Source organism: Scyliorhinus torazame, chromosome 18, assembly GCF_047496885.1.
Source record: "Scyliorhinus torazame isolate Kashiwa2021f chromosome 18, sScyTor2.1, whole genome shotgun sequence".
In the NCBI taxonomy this organism is placed as follows: Eukaryota; Metazoa; Chordata; class Chondrichthyes; order Carcharhiniformes; family Scyliorhinidae; genus Scyliorhinus; species Scyliorhinus torazame.
In genome coordinates this window covers 161267983-161291455 of record NC_092724.1, presented here as the reverse complement: position 1 = coordinate 161291455, position 23473 = coordinate 161267983, and the positions used below count along the sequence as shown (strand labels likewise).

The following is a 23473-nucleotide window of genomic DNA, read 5'->3' as shown; positions in this document are numbered from 1 at the left end:
AGATTTGCTGCTGTCAGAGTTACGTGTGCCTCAATTTGACGCACGAACCCCTCCGCATCTGGTGGTGTGCTCACTGCTCGGGAAAGAGTGTCCGCCACGATGAGCTCCTTCCCCGGAGTGTAGATCAGTTCGAAATCGTACCTCCTGAGTTTAAGTAAGATGCGCTGGAGGCGAGGAGTCATGTCGTTCAGGTGTTTGTTAATGATGTTGACCAGGGGGCGGTGGTCAGTTTCGACCGTAAATCGTGGCAGGCCATACACATAGTCGTGGAACTTGTCCAGTCCAGTTAACAAGCCCAGGCATTCTTTTTCGATTTGCGCGTAGCGCTGTTCGGTAGGGGTCATGGCTCGTGAGGCATATGCAACCGGGGCCCATGACGACGTGCTGTCTTTTTGCAGGAGTACCGCTCCAATACCAGATTGGCTGGCGTCTGTTGAGATCTTTGTAGGGCGAGTCGTGTCAAAGAAGGCCAGCACTGGTGCCGTGACCAGTTTGTGCTTGAGCTCCTCCCATTCCCGCTGATGCGATTGGTGCCAGTTGAATTCTGTCGATTTTTTTACGAGATGGCGCATATTTGTTGTATGAGAAGCCAGGTTGGGAATGAACTTCCCAAGGAAGTTGACCATGCCCAGGAATCTTAAGACAGCCTTCTTGTCAGCCGGTCGTGGCATGGCTGTGATGGCGCTAACCTTGTCTGCATCGGGACGGACCCCTGACCTTGAGATGTGGTCCCCGAGGAATTTCAGCTCCGTCTGGCCGAAGGCACACTTCGCACGGTTGAGACGCAGGCCATTTTGTCGTATGCGGGTGAAGACACGTCGTAGACGATGCATGTGTTCCTGCGGAGTGGTGGACCAAATGATGATATCGTCCACATATACACGTACCCCTTCGATGCCTTCCATCATCTGCTCCATAATGCGGTGGAAAACTTCAGATGCTGAAATGATGCCGAATGGCATCCGGTTGTAGCAGAATCTGCCAAAAGGGGTGTTGAATGTGCATAGTCTTCGGCTGGCCGGGTCCAGTTGGATCTGCCAGAATCCTTTGGACGCATCCAATTTGGTGAATATTTTGGCTCGCGCCATCTCGCTGGTGAGGTCCTCTCGTTTCGGGATGGGATAGTGTTCCCGCATGGTGTTGTTATTCAGATCTTTAGGATCTATACATATACGGAGCTCGCCAGAGGGCTTCTTTACACAGACCATGGAGCTGACCCATGGCGTGGGCTCCGTGACCCTGGATAGGACCCCTTGGTCCTGAAGAATCTGCAGTTGTGCCTTGAGGCGGTCTTTGAGTGGCGCAGGAACCCTGCGAGGTGCGTGAACGACAGGGATGGCGTCCGGTCTGAGTCGAATCTTGTACGTGTATGGCAATGTCCCCATGCCTTCAAAAACCTCCTGGTTGTGAGCAAGGAGGGAATGGAGATTTGCGTGGAACTCAGCATCCGGGAAGTCGGATATCTCATCTGGAGATAGAGACATAATGCGCTGTACCAGGTGAAGGACCTTACACGCCTGTGCGCCCAGTAACGAGTCCTTTGATGAGCCGACAACTTCGAAGGGGAGTGTGGCCGTGTACATCTTGTGAGTCACCTGTAGCTGGCAAGATCCTATGGACGGGATGACGTTCCCGTTATAGTCAACCATCTTGAGCCGGGATGGCGTGATGGGTGGTTTGACCTTCATGGCCTGGACTGCAGAATATGCAATCAGGTTGGCGGATGCGCCGGTGTCCAGACGGAAGGCGACGCGCGATCGGTTGACCGTCAGGGTGGCACACCACTCATCGGCTGGATTGATGGCATTGACCTTGTTGACATCAATGACGGAAACGCGGAAGGCATCCTGGTCATCTGCATCACTTAACTGGAAGTCTTGATGCGTGGGCTGGACGGTCCTGACTTGTCTGCGAGATTGTCGAGGATGCGCCGGATCCATGGGTTGAGCCGAACGACAGTGGGCTGCGTAGTGGCCCATCTTGCCACATCTGAGGCACTGCCGGTTTTTTGCAGGACATTGCCCTTTTAAATGTAGAGCTCCACAATTGCCGCACGTCATGACGTCACGGCGTTCGTTGCGCCACTGCGCATGCGCAGTGCGATCTTGCGGTGGGCGCGCCTGCGCAGTGCGTCCCTCGTTGTGGCCGTTATTTTTGGCGCGCACCTGCGCGGGAGACCGCGAAAAGCGCGGGAAGCGGCCGCTGTCGTCCGGGCCGTGGGTCGGGAAGTAATCGACGGCCTGGATGCGTTCGACGTCGTGGGCGGCCTGGCTTGCCGATTCGACGGCTGGGGACCCCCTCCGTACCAACTCGGACGCCTGAAATCGGGCAAAACGGCAGGTAGCATTTTCGTGGAGGACACAGGCTTCCACAGCAGACGCTAAGGTGAGGCTTTTCATTTTAAGAAGCTGCTGGCGTAGGCCACTAGAGGCAATGCCAAAAACAATCTGGTCCCTGATCATGGACTCTGTGGTGGTGCCGTAACCGCAGGACTGCGCTAGAATCCGGAGGTGCGTCAAGAAGGGTTGAAAAAGCTCCTCCTTACCTTGCAGGCGTTGCTGAAAGAGGTATCTTTCAAAACTTTCATTTACTTCAACTTGAAAGTGCTGGTCCAGTTTGAGGATGACCGTGTCATATTTGGATTGGTTTTCGCCTTCTTCGAACACCAGTGAGTTGAAGACGTTGGTGGCGTGCTGACCTGCGTAGAAGAGGAGCATTGCAATCTTCGTGTCATCCGAGGCACTCTGTTTTTCGGTGGCACGGATGTACAGGTCAAATCGCTGCCTGTAGAGCTTCCAATTGGTACCTAGGTTCCCCGCGACTTGCATCGGCTGCGGTTTGTCGGTGTGGTCCATGTCCAGAATGGCAGGTTAGTAGGCAGGTATCGATCCACTCCTGTACCATGTGGTGTTGGGTGTTCTGACACACAGATGAGCCAACACGGTTGTATATGGTACAACGCTATTTTATTCAAACTTACTATGTACAGTTTGGTCTTTGCACTCTGCACGTGGGGGTTCCCTGCTTGTGATGTTTTAACAGCTCTTTCTTGTTTCCTGCTCCCCAGACCTACTGACCACCAGGTGTCGTGCTCGTGCTTTTTATGTGGTTGGTGTTCTTGTCTGTGATTGGTTGTGGTGTTGTGTGCTCTGATTTGCCTGTTAGTGTGTCCATCATGATGTGTGTGTTTGAATATCATGACACCTACTACGCTGCAAAAATCCCCTCCTCACTCTCGGGGTCTTCCCGGCCCACACAAAACTCATGATATTCTTCTCAATCCTTTTGAAAAAAGCCTTCGTGATCACCACCGGGAGGCACTGAAACACAAAAAGTAATCTCGGGAGGACCACCATTTTAACCGCCTGCACCCTCCCTGCCAGTGACAGGGATCAACAAGATACATAACAAGCCTAGTGGTAGCGGCCACGCTGAGAACATGGACCCAGCTCAGACAACACTTCGGGATAACTAAAATGGCCCCCATCTGCGGCAATCACAGATTCCCCCCAGCCATGCTAGATACCACCTTCAAAAGATGGAGGTGGGACGGGGGCACATTGATGGTCGGGGACTTCTACGTAGGGCACAGACTGGTGACACTAGACGAACTGACGAAGTGGAGGCTAGCAAAAGGACAGGAAATGAGACACCTCCAAATAAAACACTTCCTCTGCAAAGAGACAGTGGGGTACCCTGGGGCCCCAGAAAGCACACTACTAGAGGACCTGATAGGCACAAGCAACGAGAAGGGGGGGCGATGTGGGAAAATATACGGACAGCTACTGGACAGAGCCCGGACTTCACTGGACGAGATCAGACAAAAATGGGAGGACGAACTCGGGACAAAGGTAGGATGGGGACTCTGGAGTGAAGCACTGAGCAGGGTGATCTCCACCTCCTCCTGCGCAAGGCTAAGCCTAATGCAGCTCAAAGTGGTGCACAGAGCACACCTGACCAGAACCCGAATGAGCAGGTTCTTCCCGGAGGTGGAGGACAAATGTGAGCGGTGCCAGAGGGGCCCGGCCAACCACACCCACATGTTTTGGGTTTGCCCCAAGCTTGCTGGGTTCTGGACAGCCTTCTCCGAGGCAATGTCCAAGGTTGTGGGGGTGAGGGTGAAGCCATGCTCAATAGTGGCAATCGTCGGGGTATCGGAGCAGCCAGAGTTACACATGGGGAAGGGGGCCACCCCCCTTGCTTTCGCTTCCCTAATCGCACGCCGGAGAATCCTGCTCGGCTGGCGATCGGCAGCACCACCCACAGCTGCAGACTGGCTCGCTGACCTTTCGGAATTTCTCCACCTGGAGAAGATTAAGTATGCCAGCCGAGGGTCAGAGGAAAGGGGAGGAACCATAGACCGATCCAGAGGGCAATGAAAGGGCATTGTAGGGTCAGTTAAACGAAGCACAAACTAAACCTCTGTATAATAAAGGAAATTAGCGCAGGTGAAAAAAATGTGATGTGTATATATACAACTGTTTATAAATATGAGAAATGCCAATAAAAAGATTTAAAAAAAAAAGATATGTTATAGTTATATAAAGTGAAAGTGGCTGGTGAAAAGCCATGAGGTCCACTAAAAGCTGAAAATGGAGATATTTTCAGCGGTAATGGGTAAATGGCAGACATGTCGAACAATGACTTTGCCTCCATGTTTACAGTAGAAAAGGAGGATAACTTGCTGGAAGTCCCAAAAATTTTAATCAATGATAGACGACAGGGACTTAATACAATTAATGTAAGTACAGCATCAGTAACTAGGAACTAAAGAGTGACAAATCCTCAGGACCTGACGATTTCCATCCGAGGGTGTTAAAAGGAAGTAGGGGAGCACATTGTAGGTGCCCTAACAAAATCTTGCAGAGTTCACTAGATTCAGGAGTAGTCCCTGTGCATTGGAAAATTGTACATGTCACTCCACTTTTTAAGAAGGGTGAAAAGGAGAAACCAGGGAATTACAGACCAGTTAGCCTAACGTCTGTGGTGGGGAAAGCACTGGAGTCTATAATCAGGGATGGGGTAACTGAACACCTTGAAATATTTCAGTCGACCAGGGAGAGCCAGTCCAGATTGGAGCATAAAATTGCAAGGAGATATTGTCAGACTACGTGAATGAGCAAAATTATGGCAGATGGAATTTAATGTAAGCAAATGTGAGGTTATCCATTTTGGTCCAAAAAGGATCGAGCAGTGTACTTTCTAAATGGAAAGAGGTTATGTGCAGTCGATGTCCAAAGACACTTGGGGGTTTAGGTGCATTGGTCCTTAAAATGCCAGGAACAAGTGCAGAAAATAGTCAAAAAGGTTAATGGAATGGTAGCCTTTATAATAATAATAATCTTTATTGTCACAAGTAGGATTACATTAACATTGCAACGAAGTTACTGTGAAAATCCCCTAGTCGCTACATTCCGGCGCCTGTTTGGGTACACGGAGGGAGAATTCAGAATGTCCAAATTACCTAACAGCGCGTCTTTCGGTACTTGTGGGAGGAAACCAGAGCACCCGGAGGAAACCCATGCAGACACGGAGAACGTGCAGACTCCACACAGACAGTGACCCAAGCTGGGAATCGGACCTGGGACCCTGGCACTGTGAAGCAACAGTGCTACCGTGCTGCCCTAATATCTAGAGGATTGGAATAGAAAGACACAGGGGTTATGCTGCAGCTATACAAAACCCTGGTCAGACCCCCCTTGGAGTCACTGTGAGCAGTTCTGGAACACCTTAGGAAGGATATGTTGGCCTTGATGGGAGTGCAACGTCGGTTTACAAAAAAAAAACTTGGATTACAGGGGTTTAGTTACAAGGCCAGATTACCTAAACTGGACCTGTTTTTGCTAGAATATTCAAGATATTAACAGGAAAAGACAGGGTAGATAAAGATAAAGTATTTCCACTGGTTGGAGATTCTAAAACTAGGGGGTATAGTCTAAAAATTTTGGCTGGACCATTTAGGAGAGTTGTTAGGAAGAACTTCACTCAAAGGGTGATAGAGGTTTGGAACTCTCCCCCATGTTGTTATTGTTGAGTAGCCAATTCTTTATTTCATTCTCGTGATATGGGTATGGGTATTGGTAGGCAGGCTCACATCTCATGACTTTTTAAAAAGCAAGCATTAATTGATGTGTTGGGTGTTCTGGATCACATACAGGTCACCAACACTTGAAGTAGTGCAACACTATTTTATTAAAAGGTTAACTATTTAAACATACTTGAACTGTGGGTAAATACGATACTAGCTTTAACTAAAGACCTTTGCCTTGTCCTAACCAGTTGAAGCACTCAGCACATGGTGAATGTCTGTGTTGCAGGCTGTGAGCTCTGTGCTCCTAGCTAGCTGCTACTCGAATGAGCGGGAACTCTGATGCCCCCTGTCTTTATAGTGCGTGTGCTCTCACTGGTGATTGGCTGCGGTGTTGTGTATTTGATTGGTCCCACTGTGTGTCCATCAGTGTGTGTCTGCACCATGATATACTGGTGTATATTATGACATTAATTACCTCAGTGCCACAAAGCAAGGTTCAACAAGTATTTTAGCGACTGCAAGGCTATTTCCTATTGGCGTCTCTGAAATCAGTTCTAGGTCCCTTTCTTGTTGTATATATTAATTATTTGGACTGAAATATATACAGCCCAAAGTTTGCAGATGATAAAATGTGGGAGATAATAAGAAGGACAATTGCAGAAAGATATCACAAAAATACATGTTGGACTTTGCTTTGTGGCACTGAACTAATTAATGCTGGCTTTTTAAAAAGTCATGTGAGCCTGGCTACCAATACCCATACCACGAGAATGAAATAAAGAATTGGCTACTCGACAATAACAGCTGAGCAACACTCATGTTGATGTCAATGAGAGTTCAAATGGATTTACTGCTATAGGAAAGTGCAAAAATACTAATGTTTAGCTATTTCTAATTATTGTTACAGTTATTGGAAATCCAGCAGAAGTGTACAGCTTTGGGATGATGTTTCTCATGTTTTCCTTCACCTGGTTATTGACAATGATAGCCACTTCTCTAATCTACATTCCACTTTTCTACAGACTGAACATTATCAGTACTTATGAGGTAAGTGATTTTTAAGTTCTGTTTCTACTTTCCACTTTCTCCCCATTTTGCTTTTTATTTTCTCTATTGAACTCTTGCATGTTTGCACTGATTAAAAAAAAATTCATTTACGGGATGTGGTCGTCGCTGGTTAGGCCAGCATTTATTGCCCATCCCTAGTTGCCCTTCAGAAGGTGGTGGTGAGTTGCCTTCTTGAACCGCTGCAGTCCTTGAGGTGCAGGTACAACCACTGTGCCGTTAGGGAGGGAATTCCAGGATGTTGCCCCAGTGACAGTGATTTGATTTGATTTATTGTCAGTACCGAAGTACAGTGAAATGTATTTTTCTGTGGCCGCGGAACATACACTGTACGTACATAGTAGACACAAGAATAATCAACAGGGAACATTGACAAATGATACATTGACAAAATAGTAATTGGTTACAGTACGGAACAAGGGGCCAAACAAAGCAAATAAAGAAAATACATGAGCAAGAGCAACATAGGGCGTCGTGAATAGTGTTCTTACAACGAACAGATCAGTCCGAGGGGGAGTCATTGAGGAGTCTTGTAGGAGTGAGGAGCGGCGATATATTTCCAAGTCAGGGTGGTGAGTGACTTGAAGTGGATACTCCAGGTGGTGGGGTTCCAGTCTACGTTTGCTCTCTCCGGTATAGAGGAGGCCCCATTTGGAGCAGCGAATGCAATAGACCAAATTGAAAGAGGTGCAAGTGAATCGCAGCTTAACCTGAAATGAGTGTTTTGGGCCTGGGATGTTAAGCATGGAAGAGGTAAAGGGACAGGTGTTACACCTTCTGCGATTGCATGGGACGGTGCCATGGGTGATGGGAGAGGTATTGGGTATGATGGAGGACTGGACTAGATTATCTCAGAAGGAACGATCTCTGCAGAATGCTGACAGAGGGAGTGAAGGAAAGATGTGTGACAGAGGGAGTGAAGGGAAGATGTGTTGGCATCATGCTGGAGTTGGAGAAAATGGCGAAGGATTATGCTTTGCATACGGAGGCTGGTGGGGTGAAATGTGAGAATGTGGGGGACTCTATCCGTGTTCTGGGAGGGAGGGGGGTGAGGGTAGTGGCGCGGGAGATGAACCACACGCTGTTGAGGGCCCTGTCAACAACTGTATGTGGGAAATCACGGTTGAGGAAGAAGGAACACATTTTTGAAGCACCACTTTGGAAAGTGGCATCATTGGAACAAATGCGACGGAGGTGAAGGAGCTGAGAGAAAGGGATGGAGTTCTTACAGGGGACCTCCGGGTGCGGCTATGCAGTCCAGATAGCTGTGAGAGTCAGGGGGCTTGTATTGGATATTAGTAGATCGTCTATTGCCGGAAATGGAGACAGCAAGGTCAAGGAAGGGAAGGGAAGTGTCTGAGATGGACCAGGTGAAAGTGATGGAGGGGTGGAAACTGGAAGCGAAGTTGATGAATTTTTCCAGGTCCGGACTAGAGCATGAAGCGGCACCAAAATAGTCATTGATGTACTGGTATTGTAGTTGTGACAGGAGACCCGGGTAGGCCTGGAACAAGGAATGTTCCACATACCTCATAAAAAGGAAAGCGTAGCTAGGACCCATGCGGGTACCCATTGCTACACCTTTGATTTGGATAAAGGAGAAGTAGACTCAGTGATCGCTTTGCTGAGCACCTTTGTTTGTGCGCTTTCAGGACCCTGACCTTCCCGTTACTTGCCATTTTAACACAAGACCCTGCTCCATGACCACAAGTCTGTCCTTGGCCTGCTGCAATGTTCCAGTGAAGCTCAACGCAAACTGGAGGAACAGCATCTCATCTTTCAGTTAGGCACACTACAGCCTTCCGGTCTCAACATCGAATTCAACAACTTCAGATACCCCACCTCGACCCCTTTGATTTAATTCCATTTCACTTTAACTGTCTTTTACATTTTATTTCTTTCTTGTCTTTCTTTATAAAAATATTCCCCCTCCTATCTTATTACCCCTCTCCTTACCTTTTCTCCCCTTTGCTTCCTCCCCCCCCCGCTATATCTGTCACAGTTTACCCTCTGATTTTAGTTTCTCTGCTGTTTGGCCTTTCACATCTTTTATTCTCTCTTGGGACTGTCACGAGCACTCTTTTCCCTTGGTTTCTGTGGCTATGACTCTTTTCATTCCCTCACCCACAGTATAAATATCTCCCATCTTCTATGTCTTTTTGCTTTGACAAAGGGTTATCTGGACTCGAAACGTTAGCTCTTTTCTCTCCCTACCGATGCTGCCAGACCTGAGATTTTCCAGCATTTTCTCTTTTGGTTTCAGATTCCAACATCCGCAGTAATTTGCTTTTATTCAATGTTAATTTCTTTGCCTCTGTGGTAATACCAGGTATTGCGGTACCAGAGAGAGGAATAATCATTGGCTAGACCGTGGGGTCTACCATTGGGCAATGTACATAGCCCCGCCCTGAGAGGCGGGGTATAAGAACCAATGCCGTCCTAGCAGCCCTCACTTCTGTAACTTCGCTGCTGGGTACAGTTCTATCTGATTAAAGCTGAATCGATATGACTCCACGTGGACTCAAGCATATTGATTGCGTATCAATTTAATCAGATAAGTACTTCTGAAGGATGGATCTCCGCATCAAGCCGACGTGCCTTCAGCTCAGCCCGCACGCAGAAAATTCAACCGAGATTTTTAAGCATTGGCTGGCATGCTTCCAGAGCTACCTCGAGACGGCTGCCGACACCCCCACGGAAAGGCAGAAAATGCACCTCCTACGCTCGCGGGTCAGCCCGGCGATCTACCCCCTGATCGAAGGGGCGGCGAACTATGATAAAGCCATGGAACTGCTGAAAGGACACTACATTCGTCCACTTAATCAGGTCTACATCCGTCACCTGCTGGCAACGAGACAGCAGAGCCCAGATGAGACACTAGAAGACTTCTACAGGGGACCTCCGGGTGCGGCTATGCAGAGCTAGGTCGCATATTCGGCAGCTCCCGCTTGGAACGGACTTTTGGGCTCTTTTACAGGGCCCCCACGGCATTTGTTTGACATTTCCCGGTGTGGGAAGAAGACTGCAGCATTCCCCTGACAGTGTCCCCCAGGAATGTTATGTCTTTTGGCTGCCAGACCCGGCAGAAACAGTAAAAGATTTGGCTTTGGCTGCAGGTTTAGACAAAAGCCTCTTCCAGCATGCAGGCGTGGGAAGGGCAAGCTTAGAGCTGCAATCTGACTTGACTCTATCAAAGGTGAATTCTAGCAACAGAGAGAACAACTATGAAAAGATCTACCAAGGCCATTGAAGAAGCAGGGACGAGGCTTCCGGTGGCGGCCATGGAGGAGTAGGTCGCGCATTCGGCAGCTCCCGCCTGGAACCGACTCTCAGACCTTTTTCAGGAGTTTCAGACTTTTTGGGGCAGACTGGTGAAGCAAACACTGCCAACTTCTATGAAACGGACCAGAAGTGTAACGGCCAAATGAGCGGCACTGGAGCGACGGGAGAAGCGAAGGAAAGAAAACAAAATGGCGGTGGCCAGGGACAAAGGGGAGCTGCAGGAGTTCATCAAGCGCTGCTTCGAGGAGCAGCGCGAGGAGATGCGCAAGGAGATGCTGGCGCCTATGCTTTCGGAAATTGAAGGACTCGGGATCACGCAGAAGGCCCACAAAGCTAAGATCCAGGAGGTACAGAAAAGAGTCAGTCAGAACGAGGACGAGCTCGTGGGCCTGGCGGTGAGAGTGGAGCAGAACGAGGCGCTACACAAGAGGTGGGCGGGAAGACTCGAAGACCTGGAGAACAGGTCGAGGAGAAAGAATCTGCGAATCCTGGGTCTCCCTGAGGGAGTGGAGGGGGCCGATGCCGGGGCATACGCGAGCACGATGCTCGAGGCGATGATGGGCACGAAGGCCCCTTCGAGGCCGCTGGAGTTGGACGGGGCACATCGGGTGCTGGCGAAGAAGCCCCAGGCAAATGAGCCGCCAAGGGCGATGGTGGTGAGGTTCCACCGGTTCACGGACAGAGAGTGGGTCCTGAGATGGGCCAAGAAGGAGCGGAGCAGTAAGTGGGACAATGCAGAGATCCGAATATACCCGGACTGGAGCACGGAGGTTGCAAAGCAGAGAGCTGGTTTCAACCGGGCCAAAGCGGCGTTGTACCGGAAAGAAGTGAAATTCGGAATGCTGCAGCCAGCGCGACTGTGGGTCACATACAAGGGCCAACACTATTACTTCGAAACGCCTGAAGAGGCGTGGACCTTTGTACAAGCCGAAAAGTTGGACTCTAACTGAGGGTTTGTGAGGGTGGGGGGGGTGTTTTGGGGTTTGATGTGTGATGGTTGTTGTATATAGGGGGTCAATCACACGCAGGAAATGTTACATGGGAGAGACAAGGCCGCGACAGGAGCTGCGCCAGAGGGGGCGGAGCGGGCTTTGGAAAGCGCGGGGTGTTTTCCCGCACGCGGGAAGAAAGGCGGGAAGGGGAACGAAAGAATGCATATGGATTGGGAGACTCCCACGCGGGGAGGTCAATGGGACGGCGGGGGAAGCCGGGGTCAGCAGGCGTCAGCTGACTTACGGGAGTGACATGGGGGGAGCAAAAAAGCTAGACAGGGGTCTAGCGGGGGGGAGGGGAGGGGGGGAAGAGGAGGGGGAAAGGGTTGCTGCTGCACTGGCCGAAAGGCAATGGGACACAGAAGAGGTGGTCGGGACGGGGGTCCCCCCTCTGGGGGACTGGAGGGTGAGGGAGGCGTGGACACGGGACTGGCCCAGAAAAGGAGATGGCTAGTCGGCGGGGCGTGGGGGGGGTGAGAGTCCCTCCAATCCGGCTGATAACGTGGAATGTGAGGGTCCTGAATGGGCCGGTGAAGAGGGCTCGAGTGTTCGCGCACTTAAAGGGACTGAAGGCGGACGTGGCCATGCTCCAAGAGACACATCTGAAGGTGACGGACCAGGTCAGGTTAAGAAAGGGATGGGCAGGACAGGTATTCCACTCGGGACTGGACGCGAAGAATAGAGGGGTGGCAATATTGGTGGGAAAGCGGGTGTCATTTGAGGCCAAGACTATTGTAGCGGACAATGGAGGGCGATATTTAATGGTGAGCGGTAGGCTGCAAGGGACGTGGGTGGTGTTGGTAAACGTATACGCCCCAAACTGGGATGATGCAGGATTCATGAAGCGCATGTTGGGGCGCATTCCGGACCTGGAGATAGGAGGCCTGATAATGGGAGGGGACTTCAATATAGCGTTGGATCCAGCACTGGACCGCTCCAAATCAAGGACTGGAAAGAGGCCGGCAGCGGCCAAGGTACTTAGGGGGTTTATGGATCAGATGGGGGGAGTGGACCCATGGCGGTTTGCAAGGCCGCAGGCCAGGGAATTTTCTTTCTTCTCCCATGTACACAAAGCCTACTCCCGGATAGATTTCTTTGTTCTGGGTAGGGCGCTCATCCCGAGGGTGGAGGAGACGGAGTATTCGGCTATAGCCGTTTCGGACCATGCCCCGCACTGGGTGGAACTGGAGCTCGGAGAGGAGAGGGACCAACGCCCGTTGTGGCGGCTGGATGTGGGACTGCTGGCGGACGAGGTGGTGTGTGGGAAGGTGAGGGGGTGTATCGAAAGGCACTTGGAGGCCAACGACAACGGGGAGGTGCGGGTGGGGGTAGTATGGGAGGCGTTGAAGGCGGTGATCAGTGGAGAGCTAATTTCCATTAGGGCTCATAGGGAGAAGACAGAGGGTACGTAAAGGGAGAGGTTAGTGGGGGAGATTTTGAGAGTGGACAGGAGATACGCAGAGGCCCCGGAGGAAAGATTACTTGGGGAAAGACGACGGCTCCAGACGGAGTTTGACCTGTTGACCACAGGGAAGGCGGAGGCACAGTGGAGGAAAGTGCAGGGGGCGACCTACGAGTATGGGGAAAAGGCTAGTCGGATGCTGGCACACCAGCTCCGTAAGAGGATGGCAGCGAGGGAAATAGGGGGAGTCAAAGATGGAAGAGGAGCCACGGTTCGGAGTGCGACGAAAATAAAGGAAGAAAACAGACCTGTTGGCCCCGCTACTGGTGAGGACCTTTAATGAGGCAAGAGAGGAGGGGACCCTGCCCCCGACAATGTCGGAAGCGACAATTTCTTTGATCCTAAAGTGGGATAAGGACCCACTGCAATGTGGATCGTACAGGCCGATCTCGCTCCTCAATGTGGATGCAAAGTTGCTGGCAAAAGTGCTGGCCACGAGGCTCGAGGACTGTGTCCCGGGGGTAATCCACGAGGACCAGACGGGATTTGTAAAGGGCAGGCAACTAAACACCAATGTGCGGCAGCTCTTAAACGTGATAATGATGCCATCGGAGGAGGGAGAGGCGGAGATAGTGGCAGCTATGGACGCGGAGAAGGCCTTTGACCGAGTAGAGTGGGAGTACCTCTGGGAGGTGCTGCGTAGGTTTGGGTTCGGGGTAGGGTTTATCAATTGGGTTAAGCTCCTTTACAGAGCCCCGATGGCGAGTGAAGTGACGAACCGGCGGAGGTCGGAGTACTTTCGACTGTACCGAGGGATGAGGCAGGGGTGCCCCCTGTCCCCCCTGTTGTTCGCATTGGCGATCGAACCATTGGCCATGTCATTGAGGGAGTCTAATAAATGGAGGGGGGTGGTCCGAGGGGGAGAGGAGCATCGGGTGTCGCTATATGCGGATGACCTGTTGCTGTACGTGGCGGATCCAATGGAGGAGATGGTTGAGATCACGCAGACTCTAAGGGAGTTTGGGGAGTTTTCGGGCTATCAGCTCAATGTAGGGAAGAGTGAGCTCTTTGTATTACAGGCGGGGGACCAAGAAAGAGGGATAGGGGACCTACCGCTGAGGAGGGCGGAGGGGAGCTTTCGGTATCTGGGGATCCAGATAGCCAGGAGTTGGGGGACCCTACATAAACTGAATCTGACGAGGTTGGTGAAGCAAATGGAGGAGGATTTCAAAAGATGGGACATGTTACCGCTCTCGCTGGCGGGTAGAGTGCAGTTGGTCAAAATGGTGCTCCTTCCGAGGTTTCTGTTTGTGTTTCAGTGCCTTCCCATCGTGATCACTAAGGCCTTTTTTAAGAGAGTAGGCAGGAGTATTATGGGGTTTGTGTGGGTGACTAAGACCCCGAGTGTAAGGAGAGGGTTCCTGGAACGTAGTAGGGACCGCGGAGGGTTGGCGCTGCCAAACCTGGCGAGCTACTACTGGGCAGCAAATGAGGTGATGATCTGCAAGTGGGTTATGGAGGGAGAGGGGGTCGGCATGGAAGAGGATGGAGGTGGCGTCCTGTAAAGGAACGAGCCTGGGGGCGTTGGTGACGGCACCGCTGCCGCTCTCGCTGACAAAGAATACCACGAGCCCGGTGGTGGCGGCAACGCTAAGGATCTGGGGCCAGTGGAGACGGCACCGGGGTGCAATGGGAGCATCGGTGTGGTCCCCGATCAGGGGTAACCACCGGTTTGTCCCGGGAAAGATGGACGGGGGGTTCCAGAGCTGGCATCGGGCGGGGATTGGAAGAATGGGGGACCTGTTCATCGACGGGACGTTTGCGAGCCGAGGGGCACTGGAGGAGAGGTTCGAGTTACCCCCGGGAAATGCCTTTAGAAATGCCTTTAGATATATGCAGGTGAGGGCTTTTGTGAGGCGACAGGTGAGGGAATTCCCGTTGCTCCCGGCACAAGAAGTTCAAGATAGGGTGATCTCGGGTGTATGGGTCGGGGAGGGCAAGGTGTCGGAAATACACCAGGAGTTGAAAGAAGAGGGTGAAGCGCTGGTAGAAGAGTTGAAGGGTAAATGGGAGGAGGAGCTGGGGGAGGAGATCGAGGAAGGTCTGTGGGCTGATGCCCTAGGTAGGGTTAATTCCCCCTCCTCGTGTGCCAGGCTCAACCTGATACAATTTAAGGTGGTCCACAGAGCGCACTTGACAGGGGCGAGGTTGAGCAGGTTCTTTGGGGTAGAGGACAGATGTGGAAGGTGCTCAGGGAGCCCGGCGAACCATGTCCATATGTTTTGGTCATGCCCGGCACTGGAGGGGTTCTGGAGAGGAGTGGCGGGAGCAATATCTCAGGTGGTGAAAGTCCGGGTCAAGCCAAGCTGGGGGCGAGCAATATTTGGAGTAGTGGACGAACCGGGAGTGCAGGAGGCGAAAGAGGCCGGCATTCTGGCCTTTGCGTCCCTAGTAGCCCGGTGAAGGATCTTGCTAATGTGGAAGGAGGCGAAGCCCCCCAGCCTGGAGGCCTGGATAAATTATATGGCGGGGTTCTTAAAGTTGGAGAGGATTAAGTTCGCCTTTTGAGGGTCTGCGCAGGGGTTCTACAGGCGGTGGCAACCGTTCCTAGACTATCTCGTGGAGCGTTAGAGGAAGGTCGGTCAGCAGCAGCAGCAACCTGGGGGTGGGGGGGGGGGGTGGGGGTGGGTGGAGGGGACGTCCTGGGAGGCGGGGAGGGGGGGGGATAGGGGGGACTGCCTGGGAGGGTGGATGAGCAAGAGATAAGCGTTGGGGAAACTGGCACGTACGGGTGAGGGCCAGTGTACAAAGCTGTGTAAATATATCATTTTGCCATGTATATATCTTGCTCTGCGCGATTTCTCATTTTCTTTTTGTTTCGAGGGGGGGGGGGTTATTGTTTGTAAGGGAGAAAAATTGTGTGAAAAAACTTTAATAAATATATTTTTTAAAAAAAAGAAGACTTCTACAGGGCACTGATCGTGCTGGGCCAAAACTGCGGCTGCCCAGCGGTGACGGCGAACGAGCACTCCGAACTTTTAATTCGCAAAGCTTTTGTGGCAGGCATGATCTCCCCCGACATTCGCTGAAGGCTGCTCGAAACGGAGACGCTGGGCCTCACTGAGGCCCGGGCCCTGGCAGGGTCCATGGACGTGGCGTACAAAAACGCCCTTGTGTACGCGCGCACCGCGGCCCCCTGGGCTGCGTGGCACCCCGCCGCGGCAGCCCCCCAGACTTACCCGCTTAACCCGCAGACTTACCCGCTAACTCCGCAGGCCTGCGCGGCAAGGCGCCCCGCTACCGCCGCCGGCCAACGCTGCTTCTTCTGCGGCCAGGCGAATCACCCACACGCTGCCCGGCCCGCACCGTCACCTGCAAAGGGTGCGGAAAGAAAGGCCACCATGCCGCGGTCTGCCTCGCCCGCGCGATGAACGCGGTATCCAACGACTACCCTCAGCCATTCCTCCAGACGCCCGCTGCGCAACCACAGCCATTCTTTCCCCCTCCGGCAACCATGCTGGAGGAGTACGCACAGCCATTCTGTCCCTCGCCGATCCAATCGTCGGGGTCTCTGTCCCCGAACTCCATGGGCGATCCCTGGCCGGCGCCATCTTGGTTGGGGCCCAAAGCCCCCAGCGCGGCTGGCTACGTGCCGCCCGACCAAAACCCTTTGTTGCGGCTGGCCTCCGCCACGCTGGAGCAGCGCGCGCCGCCAGTTTGCTCCTCCCCGCCGCCATCGTCCGAGTCCCCGGATTCCACGTGCGATCCATAGCTGGCGCCATCTTGGATGGGGCCCCAAGCCCCCAGTGCGGCTGGCTACGTGCCGCCCAACCAAAACCCTTTGTTGCGGCTGGCCTCCGCCACGCTGGAGCAGCGTGCGCCGCCAGTTTGCTCCTCCCCGCCGCCATCGTCCGAGTCCCCGGATTCCACGTGCGATCCATGGCTGGCGTCATCTTGGATGGGGCCCCAAGCCCCCAGTGCGGCTGGCTACGGCCGCCCGACCAAAACCCTTTGTTGTAGCTGGCCTCCGCCACGCTGGAGCAGCGTGCACCGCCAGGTTGCTCCTCCCTGCCGTCATCTTCTGAGTCCCCGAACTCCACGCGCGATCCATGGCCGGCGCCATCTTGGATGGGGCCTCAAGCCCCCAGCGCGGCTGGCTACGCGTTGCCCGACCAAAACCCTTTGTGGCAGCTGGCCTCCGCCTCGTGGGAGCAAAATGCGCCGCCATTTTGTCCTTCCCCGTCGCCATTTTGTTTCTCCCCGCCGCCATCCTTGGTGTCCCCGGACTCAATGTGCGATCGATGGACGGCATCATCTTGGATGGGGCCTCAAGCCCCCAACACGGCTGACGATGCGCTACCCGATCTTCACTCCTTGCTGCAGCTGGCCTCCGTCACCCTGGACCAGAGTCGGGCCCGAACGCTAGCAAAGGCCACCATGACGATCGGCATCAACGGCCACGTGACGTCATGCTTCATCGACTCCGGGAGCACGGAGAGTTTCGTCCACCCCGACACGGAAGTCCTCCTCTGGGACCTCGCTCCCAACCTGGCTAGCAACACCCGGACCCGTCCTGCGGAAACATGCGAGGGCGCACAAGTCGGACCCGCTGGTCGAAAGGGTCCGCCTGCTGCATGCCAATCCCCAGTACGCCTACGTAGCGTTCCCCGTTGGACGCCAAGATACGGTCTCCCTCCGGGACCTGGCGCCCGCCGGAGCACCACGCATGCCCGAGCCACTGCCACCCCCCCCCCCCCCCCCCCCCCGTACCTGACCGGAGGGTCAGTACTGCCGCCAGAACCCCGACCCAGAGCCGAGCAGGCACCGACGCCCCCTACAGGCACCCCTTCCTTCTGCCCATCTTTCAACCTTACAGCGCCGCATAGGGGTGACGAAACTGCCTGGGAGGAAGGCACCACGTTCCCGGACTCACTACTGCCGGGGCCCTCACCAGGATCGCTGCCGACACTTAGACGCTCCAGTAGGACGACCAGGCCGCCCGATCGTCTGATTGCAGCACCATGAGGAAAATTAACAACGCAAGAACTTTCTCTGCAACCCTCGATAGCATGGTACCTGCAATACCTGGTCCTACCATGAAAAGGTGACAGTAATACTGGCCATCACCCCGCTGACTCTTTTTTTAACAGGGGGTGAATGTGGTAATACCAGGTATTGCGGTACCAGAGAGAGGAATAACCATTGGCTAGACCACGGGGTCTACCATTGGGCAATGTACATAGCCCTGCCCTGAGAGGCGGGGTATAAGAACCAATGCCGTCCCAGCAGCCCTCACTTCTGTAACTTCGCTGCTGGGTACAGTTCTATCTGATTAAAGCTGAATCGATATGACTCCACGTGGACTCAAGCGTATTGATTGCGTATCAGCCTCTACTTTTATGCTTCCTTGTACGATGACTATGGCTAGGATTTTTGGAACGGTGGGGACTCCCACCCAGCCAGGTCCTGAGGAGCTCGGACCTTAAATGGGGGGTGCACAAAGGTAGAAAGGGATGGGCGAAATCTTCTGGCTATTCCTGCCAATGACACACCCATGATGCGGGTTTCCTAGCAGCGTGAGGTGGATTCAAGATCCCGCTGCCGGCCAACAACAGGCCATCTCCTGCCGCCGAGAAACACGCCGCAGGGAAACCAGCCAATCTTACCCAGGGTTTCCGATGGTTACCCATCAGCTTGAGGCCTTAGGTTATTTTCTGGCTTCCCCCATGCCCAGGAACAACTCCTGCCAGCCTAAAAATTGAGGCTGGGTGGAAAGCGGCCCATTAGTAATCGGCATGGTAGCACAGTGGTTAGCACTGTTGCTTCATAGCGCCAGGGACCCCGATTCGATTCCCGGCTTGGGTCACTGTCTGCGGAGTCTGCACACTCTCCCTGTTTCTGCGTGTGTTTCCTCTGGGTGCTCTGGTTTCCTCCCACAAGTCCCGAAAGACATGCTTTTCACAGTAAATTCATTGCAATGTTAATGTAAGCCTACTTGTGACACTATTAAAGATTATTATTACTAATAATTGGCCACTTAAAGGCTTCAATTAGGACAAGGGTGGGCAGTCCATCTGAGGCCATACCGCCCAGTGTAAAATTACCGGGTTATCTTCAGCTCGGCGCCGCAAACCTTGGTGTCGCTCTTCTTATTGCCATCTTGTTGGCTGGGATGGTGTGTGTGAAGAGTGAAGTGTGCATATGCAGCTGCAGCTTGTCAGCCTCCTGAGTATCAATCGTGAAATCTCGCACATTTCTCATTGGAATCGATTGAGTTCCACGTGGCGCCGGTGCTAGCCCCTTAACAGTAACAGAATCAGTCCTGGTGCGCCGCCAGTTTTGCTGTCATGAAAGTCCACAAATTCTGCGATGACGTCAACACAAAGTCTCAGAAATGGAGAATCCCACCCAGGATTCTTATGGGAGAGTCTAGGACCAGAGGGCAAAGTTTCAGAATAAAGGTGTGCCGATTTAAAACCGAGATGAGGAATTTCTTCTCTGAGGAGTGTGAATCTTTAGAACTCCTTGCCATGGAGAGCTGTGGGGGCAGAGTCCTTGTGTATATTTAAGGCTGAGATAGATAGATTCTCGATCAGTAAGGGAATCAAGGGTTACGGGGAAAGAGCACGTGCGGAATGTCGGATCAGCCATTATCCTATTGAATGGTAGAGCAGGGACGAAAGGCTGGAAGGCCTACTTGTGTTCCTATTTCTTATGGCCTTAAACTTATGAAAGCTTGCTTGCTGCTGAACTATATCATTGGAAAGCATCTCCAAGGATAAGAAAAAGCACACCTCTTTCCATGCAAAACATACAGCACGGTAGCATAGTGGTTAGCACTATGGCTTCACAACGCCAGGGTTCCAGGTTCGATTCCTGCTTGGGTCACTGTCTGTGCGGAGTCTGCACGTTCTCCCCGTGTCTGCGTGGGTTTTCTCCGGGTGCTCTGGTTTCCTCCCACAGTCCAAAGATGTGCAGGTTAGGTGGACTGGCCATGCTACATTGCCCATTAGTTTAGATGGGGTTACGGGGATAGGGTGGAGGGTGGGGTTAAGTAGGGTGGTCTTTCCAAGAGCCGATGGAGACTCGATGGGCCGAATGGCCTCCTTCTGCACTGTAAATTCTATGAAATACTGATTATGGACAGTAAGAGAGCAGATGCATTCTGTCTGTGTTCATCTATGTTACTCTGACAAGAAGAATTAGGGGAATAGATTAATATTGCAACCTTCTTAGGCTGTATTTCTTCCACAATGACTGATTCATCAGTGCCAGTGAAACATATTTTGTGGAATCTTTATGGTTGTTCTCTGATGAGCATGCCGGACTTATTTTTTAGGGATAAGAAATTTCATTTCCTGCTTCTGTTCGGTTGATAGTTTGTGAGAATTCTTCACTCCTTTGTTAAATTTAATGCACTATGGATGTTCTGGCATCTTCCACGATGTTTATAAATAGTTTTCTTTGCACATACAAATTCTCTTTAACCCTGTAATGACAGGCAGGCATTAAAATGTGTCAAACATTGCAAAAGAGATGACTGATATTCTCATGCCTAGTTAATACTGTGGCGAGATTAATGTTAATAACCTTACGCATTGAGATATAAAGCTGAAAGTAAATTAGAATTTTGTGTTTTCTCCACAGTATCTTAATAGAAGATTTGGACAATTAGTGAGATATCAAGTTGTTTGTTGCTTCTTGATATACATGGTAAGTTCAAAGGTAAACTTGAAAATACCTTTCACATTATTTGAGATTGTCATGATGGATATTAATAGTTTCCTTCCAATTTTGTTATGGCGTGGGAGAGCTTTTCAAATGACGTTGGTCATTTCTTTGGTTGCTGTGGATTTCAAGAGAGAAACTAAAGAGTGGGAATAAAGGGGCAGAGGGTGAGAAGTGGTAATCCTCAAGGACAGTGCTGGGGCCAGTGCTGTTCACAATTTACTTTAACGATTTGGACTTTGGAGTCAAAAACACAATTTAAATTTGTGGATTAGTCCATATTGGGGGTGGGTATGAGGGGTGGTAGTGGTAGGCAATGCTGAGGAGCATTGTAACAAATTAATATGCTTGCTTTTTGGCACGGCAGCATAGTGATTAGCACAATTGCTTCACAGCTCCAGGGTCCCAGGTTCGATTCCCGGCTTGGGTCACTGTCTGTGCGGAGTCTGCACGTTCTCCCCGTGTGTGCGTGGGTTTCCTCCGGGTGCTCCGGTTTCCTCCCACAGTCCAAAGATGTGCGGGTTAGGTGGATTGGCCATGCTAAATTGCCCTTCGTGTCCAAAATTGCCCTTAGTGTTGGGTGGGGTTACTGGGTTATGGGGATAGGGTGGAGGTGTACGGTTGGGTAGGGTACTCTTTCCTGACCTGATGGGCCGAATGGCCTCCTTCTGCACTGTAAATTCTATGAAAAAATGTAGTTTTTTAAATTCGTTCATGGGATGTGGGTGTCGCTGGTTGGGTCAGCATTTATTTCCCATCCCTGAGGGCATTTTAAGAGCCAACCACACTGCAGTGGACCTGGAGATCATGTAGGCCAGACCAGGTAAGGATGATAGATTTCATTCCCTAAAGGACCCAGGTGAGTTTTTATGATAATAAACAATAGTTTCATGGTCATCATTAGACTTTTAATTCCAGGTTTTTAAAATCTGCCATGGCGGGATACGAACCTGGGTCTCCAGACCATGACTCTGAGACGCTGAATTACTAATCCAGCGACAATACCACCATGCCACTGCCTCCCCCAAAATGGAGAAACGGGAGGTGATACATTTTGGTAGGAAAAATAGGGAGGTTACGTTTCTACTTGGGAGGGATCTTGTGGTGCCAATAGACCATTCATTAAAAGTTGTGCCACAGTTTAGCAAGGCCATTAACAAAGCAAACCCAGCACCAGGGCTTATTTCTAGAAACTAGAACTGAAAGATTAGGAAGATATGTGTTATAACCCACACGTGGACCATGGGGAAACCATTGTTGATCTCTCTGTAGGTCTCCTGGAGTATGAGCTCCCCAGATAGGGGGCAGAGGCTATCCAGCTGGAGCGCGTTAAAAACGTACATAAAAGCTGGCCCAAAGAAGGGCCCCAGCTTGGACTGAAGTGGGAGCGTGTTACTGCCACGAGCAGGATATTGTATACAGTAAATAAATCTCTGTTCTATTACCACGGGCTTTCTCAAGTTACTAAACTGGCGACGAGGACAAAAGGAAACTCCGGACTCGCTCATGGAACTACGTAGCTGCCCGGTCGATTACTATCCCAGAATGTGGGGACATGACTGTTCAGGATGCCACTGTTTGGGAAGATGGAGGCCTTCGGTGCGGGTGTGGAAGACAGAAGCCATTATGCTGAGCACATGAGGTATTCCTTCCAGGCTAATGGTATTTTGGGGGAAGACCGTCAGAAACTCATCCTGTTGACCACCTGCGGGGCCCTGACTTTGGGGTCATAAAAGGTCTAACCTACACTGATCACCAGACTCCAAATCGTTTGATGTGCTGGTCGCTTTGGTTGCTGAAAATTATAACTCTAGACCTTCCCGCCTTGTCCTGCCTAAAGCAAGCATTGAGAGTTCGGGTTGTCCCGCTCCAAAATGTTGAGGGATAGGTTAGTGTGTGGCATAAACTTAAAAAAAAAAATGTTTATTCAAATTTTTCCAAAAATTTTTTTGTAACAAATAAACCCCCCCCCATAACAAAAAAAAAGAAAGAACACAAACACCACAATCAAAAATAATAAACTACTTATACATTGGGTTTCTCCCGTATATATTAACCCCCCATATGACATTCAAATGTACCCTTGGGGAACGCCCCTGTCATATGCGCTCTGTGAGTAACCTTGAATTGTATTAGGCTGAGCCTGGCGCAAGAGGAAGAAGAGTTAACCCTACTCAGGGCATCAGCCCACAGACCCTCATCAATCTCCTCCCCAAGCTCCTCCTCCCACTTGGCCGTTAGCTCCTCTACCGAAACCTCCTCCTCTTCTTTCATCTCTTGATAGATCGCCGAAAAATGCCTTCTCCGACCCATACACCCTAAATCACCCTGTCCTGAATCCTCTGTGCTGGGAGCAACGGGAATTCCCTCACCTGCCGCCTCACAAACGCCCTCACTTGCATGTACCTGAAAGCATTTCCCGGGGGTAACCCAAACTTCTCCTCCAGCGCCCCTAGGCTCGCAAACGTCCCATCTATAAACAGGTCCCCCATTCTTCTGATCCCTGCCCGATGCCAGCTCCGAAACCCCCCATCCATCCTTCCCGGGACGAACCGATGGTTCTCCCGAATCGGGGACCAAATCGAGGCTCCCACCTCGCCCCAATGCCGTCTCCACTGCCCCCAGATCTTCAACGTTGCCGCCACCACCGGACTCGTGGTGTACCTTGTCGGCGAGAGCGGCAGCGGTGCCGTCACCAGCGCCCTCAGGCTCATGCCCCTGCAGGACGCCATCTCCAACCTCTTCCACGCCGCCCCCTCTCCCTCTATTACCCACTTACGGATCATCGCCATGTTGGCTGCCCAATAGTAGCCGCACAGATTCGGCAATGCCAGCCCTCCCTGTCCCTGCTACGCTCTCGAAACACCCTCTTTACCCTCGGGGTCTTATTTGCCCACACCAAACCCATGATGCTCCTACCTACCCGTTTAAAAAAGGCCTTGGTAATCATAATGGGAAGGCACTGGAACACAA

At 51.7% G+C, this 23473-nt stretch overlaps 1 protein-coding gene across 4 annotated transcripts in view; it reads left to right on the top strand.

Annotated features, from left to right (window-relative positions):
- The window catches only part of LOC140395696 (sodium-coupled monocarboxylate transporter 1-like), a 342990-nt gene that overhangs the window by 48040 nt on the left and 271477 nt on the right, over positions 1-23473 (top strand). For all 4 annotated transcript variants that reach the window (XM_072483773.1, XM_072483774.1, XM_072483772.1 and 1 more), the window contains exons 3-4: positions 6939-7078; positions 20420-20485. In XM_072483773.1, the coding sequence (XP_072339874.1) occupies positions 6939-7078; positions 20420-20485 (206 nt within the window). The remainder of the gene's footprint in view (positions 1-6938; positions 7079-20419; positions 20486-23473) is intronic.